Source organism: Nothobranchius furzeri, chromosome 3 (genome assembly GCF_043380555.1).
Source record: "Nothobranchius furzeri strain GRZ-AD chromosome 3, NfurGRZ-RIMD1, whole genome shotgun sequence".
NCBI classification, from domain to species: Eukaryota; Metazoa; Chordata; class Actinopteri; order Cyprinodontiformes; family Nothobranchiidae; genus Nothobranchius; species Nothobranchius furzeri.
The window spans coordinates 40,976,360-40,998,558 of record NC_091743.1 but is presented as its reverse complement, the minus strand read 5'-3'; the positions used below and the strand labels follow the sequence as shown (position 1 = coordinate 40,998,558).

Here is a 22,199-nt window from a genome sequence, read left to right as displayed (position 1 = left end):
CTTTATCTGAAACATGGTTAAATGAAAAAAGGGTATTGATTTTGTTATAGAAGGGTATGATTTGTATTATAAAAATAGAGTTAAGAATAAAGGTGGAGGGGTTCCATTGTATGTTAAAAGTTCATTGAATTGTAAAATAGTAGTGAATGTCAGTAGCCTTGGAAGATGTGATGGAATGTGTAGCAGTTGAAATCGAGATGGAAAAAACAAGAAATATTATAGTAGCTTGTGTTTATAGAACACCAGGTTCTAAAATTTAATGTTTTAGAGAAAGGTGTGAAAATCTTATAGATGGATTAAATGACAAAAAAAAACTGGTTAATATGTGGAGATTTCAATATTGATTTACTTAACCAAGAAAACCACAAAACCACTACAGATTTTGCACATGCAATGTCCAGTAGGAGTTTATATCCTGTGATTACTAATGGGCAATTCCCATCTGTACTGGGTCGGCCCGGGCCGGGTAGCCCCAGTCGGCCCCAGCCTGGCCCGGTTGATTCCACACATCCTTGCCTTAAGCCCATGTGGGCTGATTCGACCCACCAATCAGAGGCTTGCTCTAATGGAAGGTGTGAATTTGCTGTCAGCAGTGGGTGTGTTGGCCCTGGTCGGCCTGAAGCAGACCCCCTCGAGAAGAGGGCTGAGAATGAGCCTTGGTTGGCCCGGAAAAATACCAGGCCACCCAGATATGTAAACAACCTACGCTACCCGGCCCAGGCCGGCCCGGTACAGATGGGAATGGCCCATAAGCCAGCCAGAGTTACCAGTACCTGTGCTGCACTAATTGACAATATTTATACAAATGAAATACATAAGGCAGTTAATAGTGGTATTTTAATAAGTGATATGAGCGATCACCTACCAATATTCATAATACATTATAGTCTAATTAAAAAAATAACCAAAGAAGTTGAACAGATAAAGCATATTAAAATAAGGTCAGAGGAAGCAATAACAAAATTTTGTAATGACCTGTTAAAGGAAAACTGGAGTGAAGATTATGTTAAAGATGTGAACATAGCATATGATACATTTTTTTAAAACATATACAACCCTTTATGATAAGAATTGTCCAATACTGACATGTAAAAAAAAGAAAAATGTTGATGTAAAACCTTGGTTAACTAAGGGACTACTAAAATCCTGTAGGAGAAAAAATAGATTATATAGAAATTTCGTCAGACTTCGATCTAAAAGCACAGAAATGAAGTATAAGACTTATAAAAATAAATTGACAACAATAATAAGGCAAGCAAAAAAAAGATTATCATAATTTAAGGTTGAAGGAAAGTAAAGAACATGGAATATGAAATATGAAAATATGAAAAGAACATGGAGAATCTTGAATAGCGTTGTAAGACCTAGGTCTTTTCACGCCAATTGTCCAGATTACTTTATTAAAGGAGATAAAGTTCTGAGGGATAAAAGTGAGGTGGTGAATGAATTTAATTCATTTTTTGTAAACATAGGGCCAAGTCTGGCCAAATCTATGGAAACAAAAATTAAGGAAGATGTAAAAATACCAGGAGGGAGTAGAATTCTATAGTCTATATTTTGGGAGATGTAAGTAAAATGAAATATTGACAATAGTAAAGAAAAGTAAAAAATAAAATGTCCCTAGATTGTCATGGGATTGACATGACTATAGTAAAGAAAACAATTGAGTATGTTGTTAAACCACTTACTTATGTTTGTAATTTGTCTGTCAGAATGGTATATTTCCAGAAAAAATGAGAATCGCTAAAGTAATTCCGATATTTAAAAATGGTCATAGACATAGCTTTGATAATTACAGACCAATCTCAGTGCTTCCCCAGTTTTCTAAAGTCCTTGAAAAATGGTTCACTCAGAAACTATACAACTTTATTGAAAACAATAAACTGCTAAGTGACAATCAGTATGGATTTTGATCAAATAAATCTACATCCTTGGAATTACTAGAATTAAATGAAGAAATTACAGCAGCAGTAGAAAGGAAGCAAAACACAGCAGGTCTGTTTATTGATTAAAGAAAAGCATTTGATACCATATACCATAGTTTTTTACTTTCTAAGTTAAAGAATTGCGGGATAAGAGGGATAGCTCATGATTGGTTGAGTAGTTATCTGACTAAAAGAAATAAATTTGTACAGTCAGAAGATGAAATTTCAGATTCTCAAATTATTACATATGGAGTCCCACAGGGTTCTGTGTTGGGACCTAAGCTTTATAATTTGTATATTAATGATATTTGTGATGTGTCCAAAATATTACAGTTCATTTTGTTTGCTGATGATATAATCATATTTTGTTCTGGGAATAACTTACAAATTATTTGGGAAAATATGGATTGTGAGATGACTAAACTTAAGAAGTGGTTTATGGACAATAAACTATTTATAAATTAGAATAAAACGAAATTCATGATTTTTGGTAACAGGAAGACAGATGATTCTGTTACATTGTCCAAAGATGGTACTTCAGTTGAAAGAGTAAATGAAGTAGGATTTTTAGGGGTCATCTTGGATCATAAACTTAATTGGAAACCCCATATAAAATATATAAAACAAAAACTGTGCAAAAGTATTGGACTTTTAAATAAAGCAAAAAGTATTTTTGGAGTCATCAACACTTCATATATTATATTATTCATTATTGTTCCATACTCTACTTAATGTATAGAGGTTTGGGGCAACACATATAAAACAAACACTAATCCTTTGTTTTTATTCCAGAAGAAAGCTATGAGAATTATATATAAAGTAGATGCTAGAGAACATACCAATAGACTTTTTGTTGAATCAAAAATTATGAAATTCAGGGATTTGGTTAATTTGAAAACTTTACTAATTATGTTCAGGGCAAAAAAGAGGTTACTGCCAGTGACATTACAGAAGTTTTTTGTTTTGATTTCAAATGATAGAAAAATAGAAAGAAGCCCGAGTTTAAAAGAGTTTTTGCACGAACAACATTAAAGCAAATGTGTATTTCAGTATATGGAGTAAAATTATGGAATAATCTGGATTATGACCTGAAAAAATGTTTAACTACCGATCAATTTAACAGACTATATAAAGAAAAAATCATGGAATCGTATGATTGATAAGTAAATATTGAATAAGTATATTGATAAGTTTTATTGTGATTTGTTTACAAAGATGAGGAAGTTGTATACTTGGTTTGTGTATAAGGCCATTCTGTAAATTATATTGTATGAAGTAGAAAGGAGTAGGTTATACAAGACTTCTTCTTCCTCCCCCTTTTTCACTTAGGAGACTGCTGATGATTGTATTTTGCATGAATGATGAAACTGCTGAGTGAGAAAATAAATTAACAATTAACAAATTATTTCAATGGTGTCTGTTTGTTGCAACCACCAGGTACAAAAAGGAACTAGTTTTTTTGACTATTTTTATGTCCTTTCTCTATTATCTTTCACCTTATGAGTTACCTTTGAACCAGTTCTAAAAGATCTACCGACCGCAAATATAGTGGAGTGCGCGCCGGCCGCACCGGTGCGGTGAATTCACCGAAGGATGAAACACATCAAATGCCCCGTGGCGGTATCGTTTTTTTAAATATAGCTTTTTATTAAACTGTTTCATATTCAATCTTTAAGTTTATAAACAGTGTTGCCATTGCTACCTTGAAACAGTAATCTGACTACTGATTAATGATTCATTCCTTGAAAAGTTACTTAAAAAAAAGTATTTTTATCAAAAAATGAAAACACAAACTAGTGACAACCTTCCTGCAACTGTTTCCTCAGATTTTTCATGTTGTTAAAGCTAAACGCTAATTCAAAGTAGCGACATTATTTCTAGCTAGAAAAGGCGTCTCCATCCTCCCTGTTTATGTTCCTGGCTGATTGGTGCATATTACGCCAGAGCTGTCCTCATGCTGAATATGCCACGTATCACAAACATGACAAAACTCGTGTAAGAAAGCAAATATGACTTTTTACAAAGAAAAATGATTAAAACTAAATGCACAGTGACTTGTAAGCAGCTTTAATCTAAATTACTAGTTTGGAAATAGTAATGCATCATGTAACTCTCATTCTGGAGTAATGCATAATGCTTATTTATCATTGCTTATCAAAATAGTTGTAATTTGAGAGTTAGTTTTTCTTTTTTCTTGACCTCTGTAGCTCACTCTGACATGCTGCTAATCAGCTTCTGGACCAACTCCTGAGTGATGGAGCTCATTCATGCATGAAATTGTCAATATTTGTGGGTTTCTGTTTGTCTTACTGCCTCCTGAGGATAGACTACAAGTTCTCAATTGGATTGTGGTCTGGGGGATTTCCTGGACCTTGACCCAACATGTTGCTGTTTTTTTCCTGACCTAATTAGTTATGCCATCATCCTTCTGGCTGGGTGCTCATAATGCTCGAGAAGACATTGATCATCACCAAACTGTTAATAGATGGCTGTGTCAGGAGTACTGTTGGGTTGAAGAGCTGAACTGAGGATCCAAATGCAGGTCAGTCAAAAAAAAAAGCCCGGTAAAGACCAAGCCCCCATAATTCGGTTCTGAAAGTGAGGCCAATGCGGAAGTGAAATAAATTGCAGTTCCACCCTCATCCACTAGGGGCCGGTGTCAGAAGCGAGCAAATCCTCATTGACTCCCATGTTAAAAATACCAATTTCACAGCAGAAATAAACATGTTTACAGCCTGGTACCAAAACATGTTTTTGGTTTAAATGATCTAGTTTACACTCATGACCACTCTGAGGGGGTGAATTTTTTTCTCACTCTTCTGTTTAAGTGTATTAAAAACCTAAAATTCTGTATAATTAATGAGCATCAGACCCACGTGACCACAGAGCTAGCTCCGTGGAAAGGCCTCAGTAGAGCCTCGGTCTGGCCTCGAAACTGTTCGGTCATTTTCAGTCTCTCAACTTAGACCATTAGTTGTAGCTTTTGTGCATTCTATTATGGATATTTTTTGTGCAATTGTTGGACAAAATTACTTGCTGTGGCATTAATTGCACTAATAGAGCGTCCAAGGAGTCTCCACTTCATTTTTTTCGGTAAGTAAAATTATATTTATGTATTTTAGGTCACTGCCGAGCTGAGCTTAGATTTTAACATGTACTGTTTAACCATGAAATTTAAATGTAATAGGGTAAAACCCAGTGCATTTAGAAAATGGGTTGAAATATAACATGTTGGTGGAGCTGGGTTCCGACTATCAGTATGGTCCCCTCCCCTCAGCGGCAGCTCAGCTCTGATCGCAGCTGCACCTGTCTGCAGCGTGGGCTGCTGCCTTGTGGAGCTCTCGGTTGGAAACCAATGTTTTCCATCCGGTTCTCCCCAGCGGCAGCTCGGCACATTTCTGATCACAGTGGCGTTTGTCTGCCGCGTGGCTGCCGGCTTGTGGAGCTCTCTGGAGACCTCTGTGTTCCACCCGGTTTTACCAAGCAGTCAGCCCGGCGTATCTCTGACTCCGAAGGTCCGGTGTTGTGCACAGTTAACTCCGGTTGGAGCTAGGTTTCTACCTCTGTTAGCTTAGCTCCCACCTCCGTGTTAGCTTTGGGTTAGCTTATAGCTACATCGCTTCAGTTCGACAGGTGTCGTTATTTGATCCCAGCCTTACAGCCCTACCCTCAGCTCCTCCTCTCTTCCCTTTTTTTGGAATTGTCTGGGCTTGACGGAACCTGTGACACGGTCAAAATGGCGGTGGTGGCCACCTCCCATTTTAGTACAAAAACGTATTATTGGAGCCTATGTGCACAAATTGTCCAGTATATATGTCGATGGTAAAGATGTATTAAAGGGTTTTAATGAGGAGCACGCTGACAAGAAAACAATGGACAGACAAGGAACACAGAACTGGGAGGGTTTAAATACAGGAGGAGCTGGGACCTTGAGTGATTGGGAGACGAGAGGCAGGTGGGAGCAATTAACATGGACACAGGACTGAGCAGAATGGGGAGACAGGAAAGGTTGTGACAGGCTGGAGGAGTTCCTCTGGGAGGATGTTTAGGTACCATTCTTTCTTCATGGCTGTTCTGAAGCTGAACTGTGAATGAATTTTTATGACTTTTCTCTGGTCCTCAGCTGTCCAATCACAGGACCTTTGGTGGGATGCAGTCTGTCTCTGATGTTTGTCTTGGAGAGACATGGCTTCTTTGCTGCTCTTCCTGGCATCAGGCCATCCTCCAAAAGTCTTCTCATTGAGCTGAGAATGAACTCAGACCTGCCTGCTGTTGTTTCTCATCAGCTCTACTCTGGCGGAGCCCCAATTCCACAGCTGAGATGGTTCTCATCATTCTCTTTTTTGGTTATCCTGAAGCCTTCTCCAAACTTCAAATGGAACTTTGGGGATGAGTTCATTTTTCTAATAAAGATAGACATTTATCTGATCGCTCTTGGATTCATTCATACATTCTTTGGTTTGTGCAAACAGCCAGCACAAACACTGAGACAGAAAACTTTCGGGTGATCAACACTTGTGCCATTCTCTAAATCCTTAGCCACAGCTGAGCATATGTTTACCCGTGTCACAGATCTGAGGTGGCTCTCGTTGGGTCTGAAGTGGATGATGGTGCGATAAACAGAATCCAGGTTCTCGCCTTCAATCACAATCTTTGATCCTCTATATTAAAATAATGGGGAAAAGGTCTGTGTAACGACTTTGTGTGAAGAAAATCATTTACTGTAACATCTATGACCTTTTAATGACCTACCTGTCAAAGCTACAGTCAGGCAGGACTCCTGTCACCTTTGGATTTTCCTTGTAATAAAACACCTTTGTGGTGTGTACAGGAGCTTTGTCGATGAAAACGTTCAGCGGGACATCCCTCACCTCTGACATGGACTGGGACAAGCAGACGATAGATGAAACATTTCCTGTAGACTTTGTGACCCTGCAGACAGACGGACAGATTTGTGAACAGATGAAGATAACCCAGAGTAAATCAAAAGCGTTGAATCTTTAAGTATCTATAAACTCAGTAAGACCCACTGTAGAAAACAAACCAGTCATTTAAATAAGAGCATGTTTATTAGGTTGCACCAATAAAAAGTGTGCAAGGCAACAGCTTTACTTCAGAGGAGAGAAGTGTGATGTAAACAGAGACCATCTTCACCTTTTGATAGGACAGGGTACATCATTAAGAGTAACCTTTCTGGTTTTGCCTGCGTCCAAGTGAAGTCCAGTCACAGTGATGAGTGTTCCTCCAACACGAGGGCCATAGTTGGGCTGGATCCCTGTGATGTTGGGCGTCTACACACAAACTGAATGTCAAGCATTGTTTACAAGTTTAAAGGCAATTTATTAAAAAGTGAATGTTATTTTCAGGTTTTGGTGTTTTATGTGTAGAGATTACCACAAATGTGAACCCTGGCATTTCTGCCTTCCCATTAATAGAGTAGCGTCCTTCCACCTTGCCCTCGCGCACCTCTACAGTGATGTGGACTGGCTTGGACAGCTCCGTCACGCCAGAGCGAATCTTACACACTAAACTGAAGAGCAGCAAAACCATACATGTTAGCAGCAACCACAGATCCCATAGAACCAAGGATAATGGAATAGTTTTGCCATTTCTAACTGTCAAAATAAAAGGAGATGAAATACCCACCTCAGATCTTAAACTGAGCAACTCAACCCAATTCAATATGGCTACCACAGCTAATCTTAGGTCCTTTTCACACAGCAGAATTTAAAAACTGTTGACGATTTTCAAAGACCACACGTGGCGATGAAATTTCACGGGTATAATAGTTTTTGTGCTACAGTGAGAGGTGTGATCTGCTGCAGGCTTCCAACAAAAGATGATGGCATATGAAGCTCTAGCATGTGGCAGATGTCACTAGCTCCTGTTGATTGTGTAATTTTAGAGGGCCTTACAGATTTATAAATATAAAGCAACGGTTTGAACATAATGTCTGTGGTCACACAGTTACTCACTGAGTGTTGTTGCTTTTGAGTGGAATCACGGTGCAGGACGTCTGTCCCAGTCGAACCCGGTGGGTTCTGGAGGTGATCGGAGGTTTTAAAGGAGACTGGAACGACCATCCACACACTGTGAGCTCTGTTTGACCGTCAAGAGGAGCAGTCTGAGGGAAAAACTGCAACAAGACAACAGAATGATTACTTCAACTGTCCTGTGCTCAGCGGGTTATTCATTCATTCATATTCTGGAAAACAGGTCAAACCTCACCCCAGTGATCCCTGGTGGGCAGGACTCATTCCCCCAGTGGCTCTGGCACTCACTCTTCCACGAACACGCTCCAGAGCACCAACCACAGCCCATGAACTTTGGGGCCGTTAGGCACATTGCACAGGTCACAAAGTGGTGACAGCCCGGCCCTCTCTGGGGGACCTGAATCATCTAAACAGTAAAATTAAAAGATTCTCTTCACAAAGTAAACTTGTAAATGCCCTGCCCAAGTCTCTTCATTTTCCTGTTCTAGTCCCCCAAAAACCAAAAACACGTCGCATCCTTCACCCTACAAACATGCCTATTGGCACCTAAAAGGGCAAATGACTGACACTTTTCCTTTGATGTCTCTTTGCACTGAACATACACACAGTTTGCAGGCGCAGTGTGTGTGCTCTTTTCTACTGCCTCAAGGAGCTTCACACACTGACCATAACCTGGAACAAAATAACCCCCGTAGTGGCTTGCTGCAGTATGGGTTTAAGCCCCACCCCTCTTTAACAGCAAAAAAGACGTATAGAGAGCCTAAGTCATGCCCATCTACTTCTGGACCATGGGTCCCCGGAAGAATAAAAAAAACTGTATGTAAGTCAGCAGGGTTAAAAACACTGTTTTGATGTCTGTGAATTTTAAACCAAAAAAGCACTTTTTTTAATGGTTGGAGCGTTATTTTAGGTTTTGTGTGAAAATAAGTCTAAGACTACAAATGCGCATCACGAAAGTGACATCATCGAACCAGAGACAGAGTAAAAGAAAGGGAAAATGGCTGTAAGTCCAGCGAACCTCAAATACTTCATTCAGGAGGAAAGAACCACCATAAACTAGTCCATGTGGTGAGTAGCAGCTACGCTAGGGGACAGGAGATTCTGTGGTGACGTCATATATGCAACATGCTGGTGTCTGATTTGCAGTCATGCTAATTACAAGCTTTTACAAGCTGAAAATCACCCATCATTACTTTTCATTTAAACTGAAGTACATCATATGTGTGATCCTAAGGCTAAGCAGAAAATAGCTCTTTTAGACCCGTCGACTTGAATTTATTTTTTGATAGTGCAAAGAAAAAACAAGTAATTTTAGCTAACTAACATTCTGTATCTCATATTATCCATTCTTCAACTTTAAACACGTGTACAACATGACACCCAGTTAGGCCAGCTGAGCTGAGCAAACAAAGAACTAGACCTCGGATACACCACGCGTTGACATTTTGAGTGAGACGAGAAGATGCTGGAGAGTTTTACGTATAATATGCACGTGTTATGTAAAGGTTGTGCCACTGAAAGAGTAAAAATATCCAATGTTACATTTTATTATTGCCAGTGTTGGCCGATGATGGACCGATAATATGGTACATCCCCATTAACTTGTTATTTATTACTTATCATGACAGTGTGCAGGTGACAAAGTGGGACTTTCAGCTTTTTTCTCAGATTCAGCAGTAAATTTGTCTGTTATTGTGTATTGTTGTTTAACTGATAAAAACAGGGAAGGTTTACCTGAAGAGCTCCCTGCTACACAGCAAATGTCATCTCAGATAAATACACCTTTATTAAATATGACGTTTAAACGGACAGTAAAAGCAGTGAGACTTGTACCTTGTCTCCAACGACAAAAAGTAAATACTCTGAAGAGTGGACAGCTGCGATAGAAGAAACCCTCTGATTCTCCACCAAGGAGTAATTAGCAAAGATGATGGGACTGGATCTGGTCAAAACAAGCTGCCAACACAGACACAAATAATTATTCATACCAAATGATAACAAGTAAAATTTAAAAATAAATTGAAAAACGTGACTAAAAACATTTTCTTTTCTTTTACTTGAAGCAGCCGTCCAGCTGATGTGCCGATATGAGCTACGGTTTTGTGCTCTATGGTTGTGACCAGGAGAGACGTGAGCAGGACGTTTGTCATCTGCCTGTTGAAGAGGTCCACTCTGTAGTACGGCTTTGACACCATGGTGGGATGGTCTCTGCATGTGGCGTTGTTCTCCATGCTCTGACGGGTTAGACCCGCCACCACCAAAACAAACCAGAAACAGTGAAGAAGAGAATAAATACCTAACACCGACATCTCTCTTTTTTTTGAGTGAATAAACAAATCATACTTGTTAAAATTACTGAAACACTTTGTCTGTCATGACCTGTGTCCTAGGTCTCCCCAGTCTCACCCTAGCCCCCCTCTCTGATTGTGTCCCTCTTCATTAGTCCAGCAGGTCTCAGTCCCCATCCTTTAGTTTATTATTCAGTTTCTCATTTGTGTCGTTTGTATTGTCAGGTCCCAGTTTGTTTAGCCACAGGCCTTCCCTTTTTTCTGTTAGAAGTTTTGACTTTTGTTCTGACATATTTGTTTTTAAAGGTGTACTTTACTGAAAAACTAATTTTAATGATTATTTCTGATTATAATGGGTAACTCTGAGTTTTTTATACAGGCTTAACATGAAAATAGTCTCCTACACCTATGTCTGCATTAGCTTCTGATAGAAACCAACGGTGAAACTCTAGGATTAGAAAAGCCTGACAGATTTACGTCACACTGTCATTTAACATTCATGGACTCACCCATCTTGGTTCACGATGGGGAAGACTGTTGGTTAAGCGTCCAGGAAACAGCAGAGAGCATCTCAGCTAGTAGAAGCTAACTGTTAGCATTAGCAACTCCACCACACAGCAGAACTCCTCTAGCTTGAGTTATTTGTGAAAATAAAACATCAAAGTTGCAGAGCAAACAGAGTCAGTGGTAGAGTCGTGTTGCTGTTAGCCAATCAGAGATGTCCAGACAACAAGAAATAAGACTCCAAATCCCGTAGTCGGAAAGTCACCTCTGATCTGGCAATCATTTAGAATAAAGGGATGAGACTTATTTCAACCAGGCTTCCTGTTAGAAAAATACTTCGACAAAAGGCGTCGCCTGGAGGACAGAGAGTGGCACTGAGGCAATGATTGACGGCACCCCCTCAACCTTCCAACGTGAACTCTTGGAGCTTCTCATTCAAAAGAACAACTCGTCAACAAGCGCATGCACACTCACGCGTGCACATGAGCACACACAAAGAGCAGACTCACCGCTCAGGAGAAGGGCAGACACAGAAACTGACTGCAGGAAGGAGGATTTCCTGTTCACCGCGATCACTAGAAGAAAGGAGAGGAGGACGTTTTTTAAGAGGGCCAGCGGCTCTAAGCGCCAACGCATCATATCAGCAGGTGAGTGGTTGAGCCAGGTGGAGGTGCAGCCAAGACTCAGCAGGAGTCCAGTGCAGAGCAGCCACGTAGTACGGCACAGACGTCACCCTGCAGCTCTACAGCAATCAGCTGTGGCTGATTCTAAATCGATGCGGAGCAGAGTTTTAACCTGAAGATGGAGATAGAGTTACGGTTTTGGGCTGAAGTATTAAATTTTAAGTAAGTTGCACTAAACTGCCTAAACAGTGATTGCACATGTCTACAGCACTATTATACACTGATCTACATCGGTTATCAGCAAAAAAAACTGTTAATTTAGGTGTTGCTCGCTCTTTAAAAGCACTCATTCCTACTAGACCACTGCAATTGATTAAACTAGTGAGCCACATCTTTAAAATTTGAGGTAATTTGCTGGATTCGTCTTGCAAAGAATGAAAATAAAAAATTATGAAGAAGCGTTCAGTTCTCAGCTCCAAGGAAAACTCTCCCAGCGTTGCCATTGGTGCTCCTGATTCAGAAAGTGAAAGTTAGTGGGAGGAGTCGGAGGGGTTGGAAAACCAGGATTTGGAGTCTTACTCATTAATATTCATGATACGCAGATGCATAGCCTCTGATTGGCCAACAGCCACCGTCTCTGTTTGCTCTTCTTTTTGAGTAAAAGGTGCAACCCTCATGTTTTATCTCCAAGCTAACACAAGCTTGAACCTGTTCCGCAACGTTGTGGAGTTGCTAATGCTAACAGTTAGCTTATCCAAGCAGAGGCTCGCTCTGCTCTCTCCTAGCCACTAAACCAACACAGCCTTCTCTGCTTTCAAACCAAGTTGGTGAGTTGAAATGTTTCTACTGTCTTTGGGTGGCTAATTCAAGAAATGGGGGTAGAGGACTAGTTTCACGTTCTGCAGGTGAAACTCAGCGTTTCTCAGTGAACCCCCTCTTTAAAGTTTTTGTTAAGCCATGTGCACACTCACTATAGACACATCGGATTTTGTTGGAACCTCTTCTGGTGTTTGTTTTTTCATTTAGATGTTGATCTAAGAACAAGGGGTGTATTGGCAGAAACGCACAGATCTCCACGTTTAGTTTGATTGTGTATACAAATATCAGTGACCTAATTGTTCCATACGTTCCTAACCGAGCACTTCGCTCTCAGACTGCAGGTTTACTGGTGGTTCCCAGAATATCTAAAAATAGGATGGGAGGCAGATCTTTTAGCTATCAGGCTCCTCTCCTGTGGAACCAGCTCCCAGCTTTAGTCTGTGAGGCAGACATCTTGTCTGCTTTTGAGACTAGGCTTGAAACATTTTAATTTGATAGGGCCTATGGTTAAAATCTGATGTTAGCCTAGATCTGGACAAGTGGGGGAGTAGAGGGAGGTGGAGTGTACAGTCGGTAAAGACGGCTCTCCCTTGCCCTGCCTGCAACATACCTCCATCTAACAAGGCTAGGTTATCCAGAGTTATCTCTGTAGTTATGCTGCTATAGGCTTAGACTGCTGGAGGACTCACTGACCACTTTCCACACTCGACTACTTTCTTCTACAATCTGCTCTTTAACTGTATTGTTTCCTGCTATTTCAGCTGTTAACTTTATTTTTTCTCTAAGTGTTTTTCTCCCCAGAAGAAGCTACAATGATGTTCTGCTGAGCTGTGGTGGCCTCATGGAGGGGGCCATCGTCTGGAACACTGCTGCTAACCACTTAAAACATTCTCCCTCTCGTGATAATAACTTTTTACTTTCTTTGACATTGAATGTGCTACTTATAGTTTACCCGTTTAATTATATATTCACTAGGATAAATTTAATAAAGTTTATCTCTCGTCAAATAGAAAATTTACTAAGAAATCACAATGTAACCATAGAAACATGACTTGGTATATATGTGTGTGTGTGCGCGTGCGTGCGTGAGTGAGTGCATGCGTGCGTGCGTGTGTGTGTGTGTGTGTGTGCGTGTGTGTGTGTGTGTGTGTGTCTGCTCTGTCTTCTCGATCCCCAGTGAGTCGTGGAGGATGGCTGCTTATACTGAGCCAGGATCCTCTGGAGGTTTCTTCCTGTTAAAAGGGAGTTTTCCTCTCCACTGTCGCTAAATGCTTGCTTAGTATGAGGATTGCATCAAGTCACTGACTAGTGTCAGTGACTTGATGCAATTTGCTGGGTTCCTTATATAGGAAACTTTTTACTGATTGGCTTAATGAACTGACCTGGATTGGAATGCTTATTATGTGAAGTGCCTTGAGACAACTCTTGTCGTGATTTGGCTCTATATAAATAAACTTCAATTGAACTCAATTGAATTGAATCAACAGGCTCACCTCATGTGGACAGCTTTCACATGGCTGGAAGTGGCAAAGCCCCCTGGAGAGCTGCTCTGGTCCTGACTCGCAGCAATCATCTACTCCATCACTGATAGCTTTATTCACGTTGTCCATGGGGAAGGCGCACAGGGCCGAGTCATTCTCCGTGACCCCGTTGTCGTCAGTGACAGCAAACACCCCATAAAGGATGTCATCCTCCTCCTCTGCACCTAATTCCTCTGCCAGCTCCCGGCCAGCCTTCCCAAAATACGCTGCCTGGACCACGTTGTACACAACGTCCTTATAGGGTTCGCTGCGTGTGTTCCTCCTCCTGCGTTTTGGTTCAAAGCGACACTCCAAGATCAGCTCACGATATCTTTTTACCTCCCACTCACTCCGGGGGAGACGTCCAAGGCGAGTCTGAAACGGTGATGAGTCCTGATCCGGGCTTTCCCTTTGGACTGACAGGAAGTAGACAAACTCCTGAGTGAAAAAGCTGTAGACATATTCAATGTGGTAAGTCCTGCGCAGGCTGGGCAAGACCGTCAGGCCTCTCACGTCTTTATAAAAGCCATCCTCTGTGCCCAGAGGTCTGCGAACCGATAAGGATTTCCTTCCAAAACGCTGAGTTACGCTGTCATTAACAGAAGCAGCAACAAAGAAGTACACGGTCTGACCCTCCTCCACCATCGACACTTTGGTACCAAGAGGGCTGGCCACACAGTCGGGACAATAAGCTGCAGAGTTCGAGTCCTTCCTGAACAAACACTTGGAGGCAGAAGGTGCCTCTCCATTTGGGTTCAGTTGGTGGAAATAACAGACACCATACTGAGAACTTCCACAAGAGTACAAATACATGAACAGGGTATCCAAGAGCAACACCTGATTGTTTGTATCCTCTGGGAAATAATAATCCTTATTATTTTCCCACAAATTACATATCTGACACTCTGGACTTCCCACCGGCCCAGTGCGGAGTTCCCATACCTTCTCCAAGCTCCTGTTGACAGCTTCAATCACATTCCGAGAAGCCACGTACACTTCCTGGTAAAGTGAGTTGTTGACTATGTTCTGGATGGGTCCCTGTGCCTGGAAGAAGGGCATTGTGTATACCACAGAGAAGTTAACTGGGCTTGGGGCCATTGAGGGACACGTGGCCAAGGCAAAGGCCAGCAGAGTCTGGAGCCAGACGAATGTCCTCCACTTTGAGCTCCAGTAGACCATCTCCACTCCAGGATGAGAGGGGGAGCCCCAGCACAAATGGATTACCTGCAGCCTTGAAGTTGCAACACAAACATCCTTAACACCAACTACAGGCACCTGTGTGGCAAAACAGAGGATGATTAGTACGCTGCCAACTCGGCACTAATCCACAAAAACCTGCTGGACATGACAACATTCTCAGGTGTGTGATGAGAGACTGCTGCTCAGCTGTGTTTACCAACATATTGTGTGGGCGATGGTGGCACAGGAGTTAAGTGCTCGCCCTGTAATCGAAAGGTTGCAGGTTTGAGCCCCGCTCAGTCTGTCGCTGGTGTTATGTCCTTGGGCAAGTCACTTAACCCACCTTGGCAGCTGGTGGTCGGAGGGACCGGTGGTGCCTTTGTACAGCAGACTTGCCTGTCAGTGTGCCCCAGGGCAGCTGTGGCTACAGTGTAGCTCATTACCACCAGGGTGTGAATGGGTGAATGGCTGATTGTGTTGCAAAGAACCTCGGGGGGTTCCAGGACTCTAGAAGGATATATCAGTGCCTCTCTCCAGCAGACAGCTGTACAAGACCAGCCTGAATCAACCCTGAATATAAGAAAACACTCTAACCTGCATTATTGAAGATTTGCCCAAGGCACTGACCTGAAGTGCCTTCAATGACTTGTTATGAGTCACACTGATAGCAGCTTTTCACATTCTCTAGACTTCCTATAGCTTATGCTGCCAGTTCATTCACAGACGGTTCTTCAGCCGCTTGTTTCTGCTGGGACAGAAATCTGAGACAGTATCTGAATATTTATCTTCAGTAACACCTCGTGCTCATCGTCCTGACTAAAGGGGTCCATCAAGGATGTGTACTCAGTCCTCATGCGGCTCACACATGACTGTTAAATTCAGTTCAAACCAGATCAGTCCATTTGCTGATGACACAACAGAGGAAGGACTTAACAGTGACGATGATGATGAACAAATCAAGAGTTGTTCACACGAACGCGGTCCAGACGCCGTATGCCTTCCACCTAAACTGAAAATCCTTTTGTTCTGTCAGAGCATTCTCACCAGCTGCAGTGCGGTGAGCATCTGGATGCAGAGTTTCATCTATGTTTTGGGAATGCTGCCTGCAGATTGTCATGAAATTAGAGAGCCAGACACAAGGAGGGCATGAGCCAGACAGGGAGTTAGGCTTGTTTCAGCAAGGTGCATCCAGTTTATTTCAAAATAAAACCTGTGTTGCGTTGTTTTTATCAGTTTGGTTTTCTTATTAGTGACAGAGAAATCAGTTCACAGTGGATGATAGTTCACATTGTTTTAGTCTATCTGTGTAACTAGAAGTGTAACTGCGTCACGGTACTATTGAGATCATCCTGACCAGCTTTAATATTTCTTTTCTCATCTTAAATTGGACGATACATTAGCTTCAATAATAAAAATGGCTGAACATCAGCTAAACGCTGAACTGGAAGAGCTTGGCACAAGAGGGAGATAAAGAGCACTTAGCTTGTGCTTCTTGATGCTCCTGAAATAATAACCTGACGGATTCTTGCCTTGACTCAGAGAAAACCATCAGAAAATCCAGGATGTGCTCCGAGCCAAGAGACCTGTTTGTGAGGCTGTACAGTTTTTATTTGACATTTCTAAAAATGTTATAAAAATGGATGTAAATAACATTTAGACAGAGCTGACCTGTTCTTCAAAGTTCTCTGGTTTATTAGAATCAGTGATCTACTTTATAATAATCTTTGCCCTGATTCCCATCAGCTCTGAGGCAACCATGATAAAAGCAGATGTGGTTACAGAGACGTGACCCACCACCAATACAGATGTTTGTGCTGGTGTTGGTTCTAGACATGGTTAAGATGGTCTCTGTATCTACTCATGCTTGTGCTGGGTTTCAGTCAGCAGGTGATTAGCAGGCTTCTGCAGAACCCTATGAGCTGCTGCACAGTTGATTCAGCCACTGAGTGTAGTGTGTTGGACTGGAGAAACCACTAAAACATGCTGGACACCGGCCCTCGAGACCTGGAATTGAATAGCCCTGAGCTAGGCTGCCTTCAAACTAGCTGTTAGCTCCTCAGTCCTGTAGGGCATAAAGAGACGTCTCTAAACTGAAGCCATGCAAGATGTTTTCTACAACACGGGGAACGCTTTGAAGAATGAAAGGACCTGAAACTTAAAACATCAAAGCGTTTACACAAATAAAAATATGTAAAATATTGCCTGAACTCAACTAAATGTGGCAAATGCAAAAGTTTCACCCTTATCCATTTCTGTCCAACTTCTCTCCGGCATGAGCTGGGGGGTGGATCATTAACCAGAGACATTACAGTAAGACCTCGACCTTGCTACTTTGCATTCCTGTCACAACCACTTCGTGCGTTTCAGGAGGGAAAGATGTGCACGGCCTGATGGACATAAGACAACATGTTCCTATGAAAACATTTCCAATTGTCTTTTCAGCTCATTGTAAAAAATGAACTCAACTTAGGTTATCTTGTTTAAAAAAGTAGAACTTTTCCATCTAGACCAAAGGTTCTGTTTTTAGGAGGAACAGTGCTCGATCTTCCTGAAAGGAAAACTCTGAAACAAAGTCTTTGCATCAATAATTCATAGGATGCCCCTCACGCTGTGGTACATTGTCGTTTCATTCAGGAAAAGGTTTGAGGGCATGGGCTTACATAATAATGTCCCTGATTGACTTCCTCCACGCTGAAAGTATTTCTGTTCGTGGTGTTATTTACAGATCAGCATCCAGACTTCAGGAGTCTGCATCGATGCAAACCCTAACATGCCACAGGTTTGACTTAGGGGGGAACAAAAACTAAATATAGAAAAGAAGGAGAAGTCATCTTCTTATAGGAGATATCTCTGGAGGAAGCAGAACAGGAGATTTAAGACCCCGGGGACATGAGCTCCATCATTCAGAGACATTATAGGTCTAGCGTGGCGTTTATCTTCACAAATAAACCAGGATTTACTCTAGCGGTTAAAAGAGCAGGATTAAAACCACAAAATGACATTTATTATCACAATCTGTCTTCAGTAAAACAGTGACTCCCAGCTTCAGCCTAAACAGTAAACCTGGAAACAGTCAAATCCAGATCTAGACTCGCTGTCAGACGGAAAGGAAATGGGAGTTTTATCATTTTAAATATCCAAAAACACCCTTTTTATTCTAAGTCTTCACACGCTTTTCTCCTCTGTAGAAACACAATGGCGTTCTGGATCCTGTTGTTGTTATTGGTCATCCTTATGAAAGCAGGTTCTGTGTTTTAGTGGGTTCCTTTCTGGGTTTTGTCCTGTTTATGCTAAAAGCACCTACCCATGCAGGTTGGTCAGCGTCCTCCTCCTGGGAGAAATAACAGCTTTCAGCTTCAGAACCGGGTCGTTTCCTCTGAGAGGCTGGAGTTCAGGCGTGTGGCTTCTGTTTGATGAAAGTCCCAGACTGGAGGTGTTTACCAGACAAGTGTGTGTATGTGTGTGTGTGTTTAGACTTGAGTCTGTGCTCTGCTCCTCCTCCGTCTCACAGCTCCAGTCTGACACCAGAAAACCAACTCAGGATTCGACCTCCATCGTCCATTCAGAGTTTCTTTTGATAAAACTGCAGATAAATTACAACTTTGCCATTTTCCATTTTCATCCGCTTATCCGGGTCGGGTCGCGGGGGCAGCAGCCTAAGGCGAGAGGGCCAAACTTTCCTCTCCCCAGCCACTTGGGCCAGCTCCTCCGGGGGAATCCCAAGGCGTTCCCTGGCCAGGTGAGAGACATAGTCCCTCCACCATGTCCCGGGTCTACCTTTAGGTCTCCTCCCGGTTAGACCTGCCTCACCAAAAACCTCACCAGGGAGGCGTCCAGGAGGCATCCTGACCAGATGCCCGAGCCACCTAAACTGGCTCCTCTCGATGCGGAAGAGCAGCGGGTCTACTCTGAGCCCCTCCCGAATGACCGAGCTTCTCACCCTATCTCTAAGGGAAAGCCCAGCCACTCTTTGGAGAAAACTCATTTCGGCCGCTTGTATCCGCGATCTCGTTCTTTCGGTCACTACCCAAAGCTCATGACCATAGGTGAGGGTAGGAACGTAGATCGACCGGTAAATCGAGAGCTTCGCCTTCTGACTCAGCTCTCTCTTCACCACGGCAGACCGGTACAACGCCCGCATCACTGCAGATGCAGCACCAATCCGTCTATCGATCTCACGCTCCAGTTTCCCCTCACTCGTGAACAAGACCCGAGATACTTAAACTCCTACACTTGGGGCAGGACCTCATCCCTGACCCGGAGAAGGCATTCTACCCTTTTCCGAATCAAGACCATGGTCTCAGATTTAGAGGAGCTGATTCTCATCCCAGCTGCTTCACACTCGGCTGTGAACCGCTCCAACGAAAGCTGAAGATCATGTTCTGATGAAGACAACAGGACCACATCATCTGCAAAAACCAGAGATCTGATCCTCAGGCCACCAAAACGGATGGCCTCCACACCTTGGCTGCACCTAGAAATCCTGTCCATAAAGGTTATGAACAGAATCGGTGACAAAGGGCAGCCTTGGCGGAGTCCAACTCTCACTGGGAACGAGCCCGACTTACTGCTGGAAAGGCGGACCAAGCTCTGACACCGGTCATACAGGGACCTAACAGCCTGTATCAGAGGGCCTGGTACCCCATACTCCCGGAGTACCCCCACAGGGTCCCCCGAGGGACGCGGTCAAACGCCTTCTTCAAATCCACAAAACACATGTAAACTGGTTGGGCAAATTCCCACGCACCCTCAGGATCCCCCTAAGAGTATAGAGCTGGTCTAGTGTTCCACGGCCAGGACGAGAACCACATTGCTCCTCCTGAATCTGAGCTTCAACAATCAGACGGACCTTCCTCTCCAGAACCCCTGAATAGACCTACCAGGAAGGCTCAGGAGTGTGATCCCCCTGTAGATGGAACACACCCTGAAGTCCCCCTTTTTAAATAAGGGGACCACCACCCCGGTCTGCCAGTGGTGATGTCAGCGCGAAATTGCAGAGCCGCGTCAGCCAACACTGCCCCACTACATCCAGAGCCTTAAGGAACTCCGGCAGATCTCATCCACCCCTGGAGCCTTGCCACAGAGGAGCTTTTTAACCACCTCAGTGACCTCAGCACCAGAGATTTGAGAGGCCAACCCAAAGTCCCCAGACTCTGCTTCCTCACTGGAAGACTTGTCGGTGGGATTGAGGAGGTCTTCGAAGTATTCTGCCCACCGATCCACAACGTCCTGAGTAGAGGTCAGCAGCACACCGTCCCCACTATAGATAGTGCTGGTAGCGCACTGCTTCCCCCCGAGGCACCGGATGGTGGACCAGAATCTCCTCGAAGCCGTACGGAAGTCTTGCTCCATGGTCTCACCGAACTCCTCCCATGACCAGGTTTTTGCCTTGGCGACCACCCGAGCCGCATTCTGCATGGACTGCCGGTACCGTCAGCTGCCTCTGGAGTCCCACAGGCCAAAAAGACCTTATAGGACTCTTTCTTCAGCTTGACAACATCCCTAACCACCGGTGTCCACCAGCAGGTTCGGGGGTTGCCACGACAGGCACCGACGATCCTGCGACCACAGCTCCGATCGGCCACCTCAACAATGGAGGTACGGAACAGGGTCCATTCAGACTCAACCCCGGAACATTTTGGAAGTTCTGTCGGAGGTGGGAATTGAAGCTCTTTCTGACAGGAGACTCTGCCAGACGTTCCCAGCAGACCCTCGCGATACGTTTGGGCCTGCCTGGTCTTGCCGGCATCCTCCCCCACCATCTAAGCCAACTCACCACCAGGTAGTGGTCAGGTGACAGCTCCGCCCCTCTCTTCACCCGAGTGTCCAAGACATGCAGCCGCAGGTCAGATGAAACAACAACAAAGTCGATCATCGAGCTGCGGCCTAAGGTATCCTGGTGCCAAGAGCACACATGGAAACCTTTATGTCTGAACATGGTGTTCATTATGGACGATTCATGACTGGCACAGAAGTCCAATAACAAAACACCACTCGAATTCAGATCAGGAGGCCGTTCCTCCCAACCACACCTCTCCAGCTCTCACTGTCGTTGCCCACGTGAGGGTTAAAGTCCCCCAGCAGAACGAGGGAGTCACCGGAAGGATCGCTTTCCAGCACCCCCTCCAAGGTCTCCAAAAAGGGTGGATAGTCTGAACTGTAGTTTGGTGCATAAGCACAGACCACAGTCAGAACCCGTCCCCCCACACAAAGGCGGGGGGAGGCTACCCTCCTATTCACTGGGGTAAACCCCAAAGTACAGGCACCAAGATGGGGGCAACTAGTATGCCCACCCCTGCTCGGTGCCTCTCAGTGGGAGCAACTCCAGAGTGGTAGAAAGTCCAACCCCTCTCAAGGAAACTGTTTCCAGAGCCAGAGCCGTGCGTTGAGGTGAATCCGACTATATCTAGTCGGAACCTCTCAACCTCACACACCAACTCAGACTCCTCCCCCACCAGAGGTGACATTCCAACATTCCACTCCAATTACAACTTTGCTTCAAATCATAATATTTACCATAAAATCTGAATATTTAAACACAATTAAATCTACATCCAGCAGCTTGACTAAAATGAACGTTAGAGCTCGTTTCCGTGTTTTGTTGGTAGGCTGCCTCCCCTTTACTCTGATATTACATTCACATTTAGATGCCAAAATTAAGATCTCAACATTTAGATTTAAATGCATTTTAAGGCTTTAATGAGGCAGATAACATGGCTGTTCATTTTGAACGTCTTACAACTGGAAGCCCATGAAAGCATCAGCATGAAGTCTGCAGTTCGTCATCTGAAAATGATAAAATGAGTTTTCTATTTAAATGAACTTTCCAAACACGTTAAGACTATTTAGATTTAACTTTTAATTTTAAATAGAAGTATTTCAATGTTCATTCATTTATTTAACCTTTTTCAAAAAAAAATTCAATCACCTTCATTTCGTATGATTTAAATGTGTAAAATATGGATATAAATATTTAAATGTTCAGAGCATAAAGGATGAGTCAGACGACAGCGTTTGCTCTCTAAGCTGTTTATTACCAGACTGTTATTTTGAAATTCTGTTCATGTCTTTACACAATAAAAGTCATGATGAGCTACAGAAGCAGGAGCCAGGAAGAGATTACGCAGACAAACCCAGAGAAACACTCAAACCTGCAGATTTTGACACGTGCAGAAAGGCTTCCTGTCCACTAGAGCAGCAAACAGGAAAGCATGAAAACAGACAGAATGAACAGCTTGAGTGATTCTGCTGTAAATCCATCCATCCATCTTCTGAACCCGCTTGTCCATGTGGGGTCACGGGGGGGAGCTGGTGCCTATCTCCAGCGGTCAACGGGCAATTAGGCGGG

The 22,199-nt window shown here is 43.2% G+C and overlaps 1 protein-coding gene across 1 annotated transcript in view; it reads right to left on the bottom strand.

The window, feature by feature from the left end:
* mst1rb (macrophage stimulating 1 receptor b) overlaps positions 1–14,939 on the bottom strand; it is a 38,650-nt gene extending 23,711 nt beyond the window's left edge. Inside the window, exons 1-9 of the mRNA XM_015959985.3 lie at positions 13,646–14,939; positions 9,976–10,152; positions 9,752–9,874; positions 8,154–8,324; positions 7,901–8,061; positions 7,320–7,455; positions 7,080–7,216; positions 6,678–6,857; positions 6,487–6,586 (exon numbers count right to left, since the gene is read on the bottom strand). Of these exons, the coding sequence (XP_015815471.3) occupies positions 6,487–6,586; positions 6,678–6,857; positions 7,080–7,216; positions 7,320–7,455; positions 7,901–8,061; positions 8,154–8,324; positions 9,752–9,874; positions 9,976–10,152; positions 13,646–14,851 (2,391 nt within the window). The 5' untranslated portion in view covers positions 14,852–14,939. The remainder of the gene's footprint in view (positions 1–6,486; positions 6,587–6,677; positions 6,858–7,079; positions 7,217–7,319; positions 7,456–7,900; positions 8,062–8,153; positions 8,325–9,751; positions 9,875–9,975; positions 10,153–13,645) is intronic.
* Between the last annotated feature and the right edge of the window lie 7,260 nt (positions 14,940–22,199).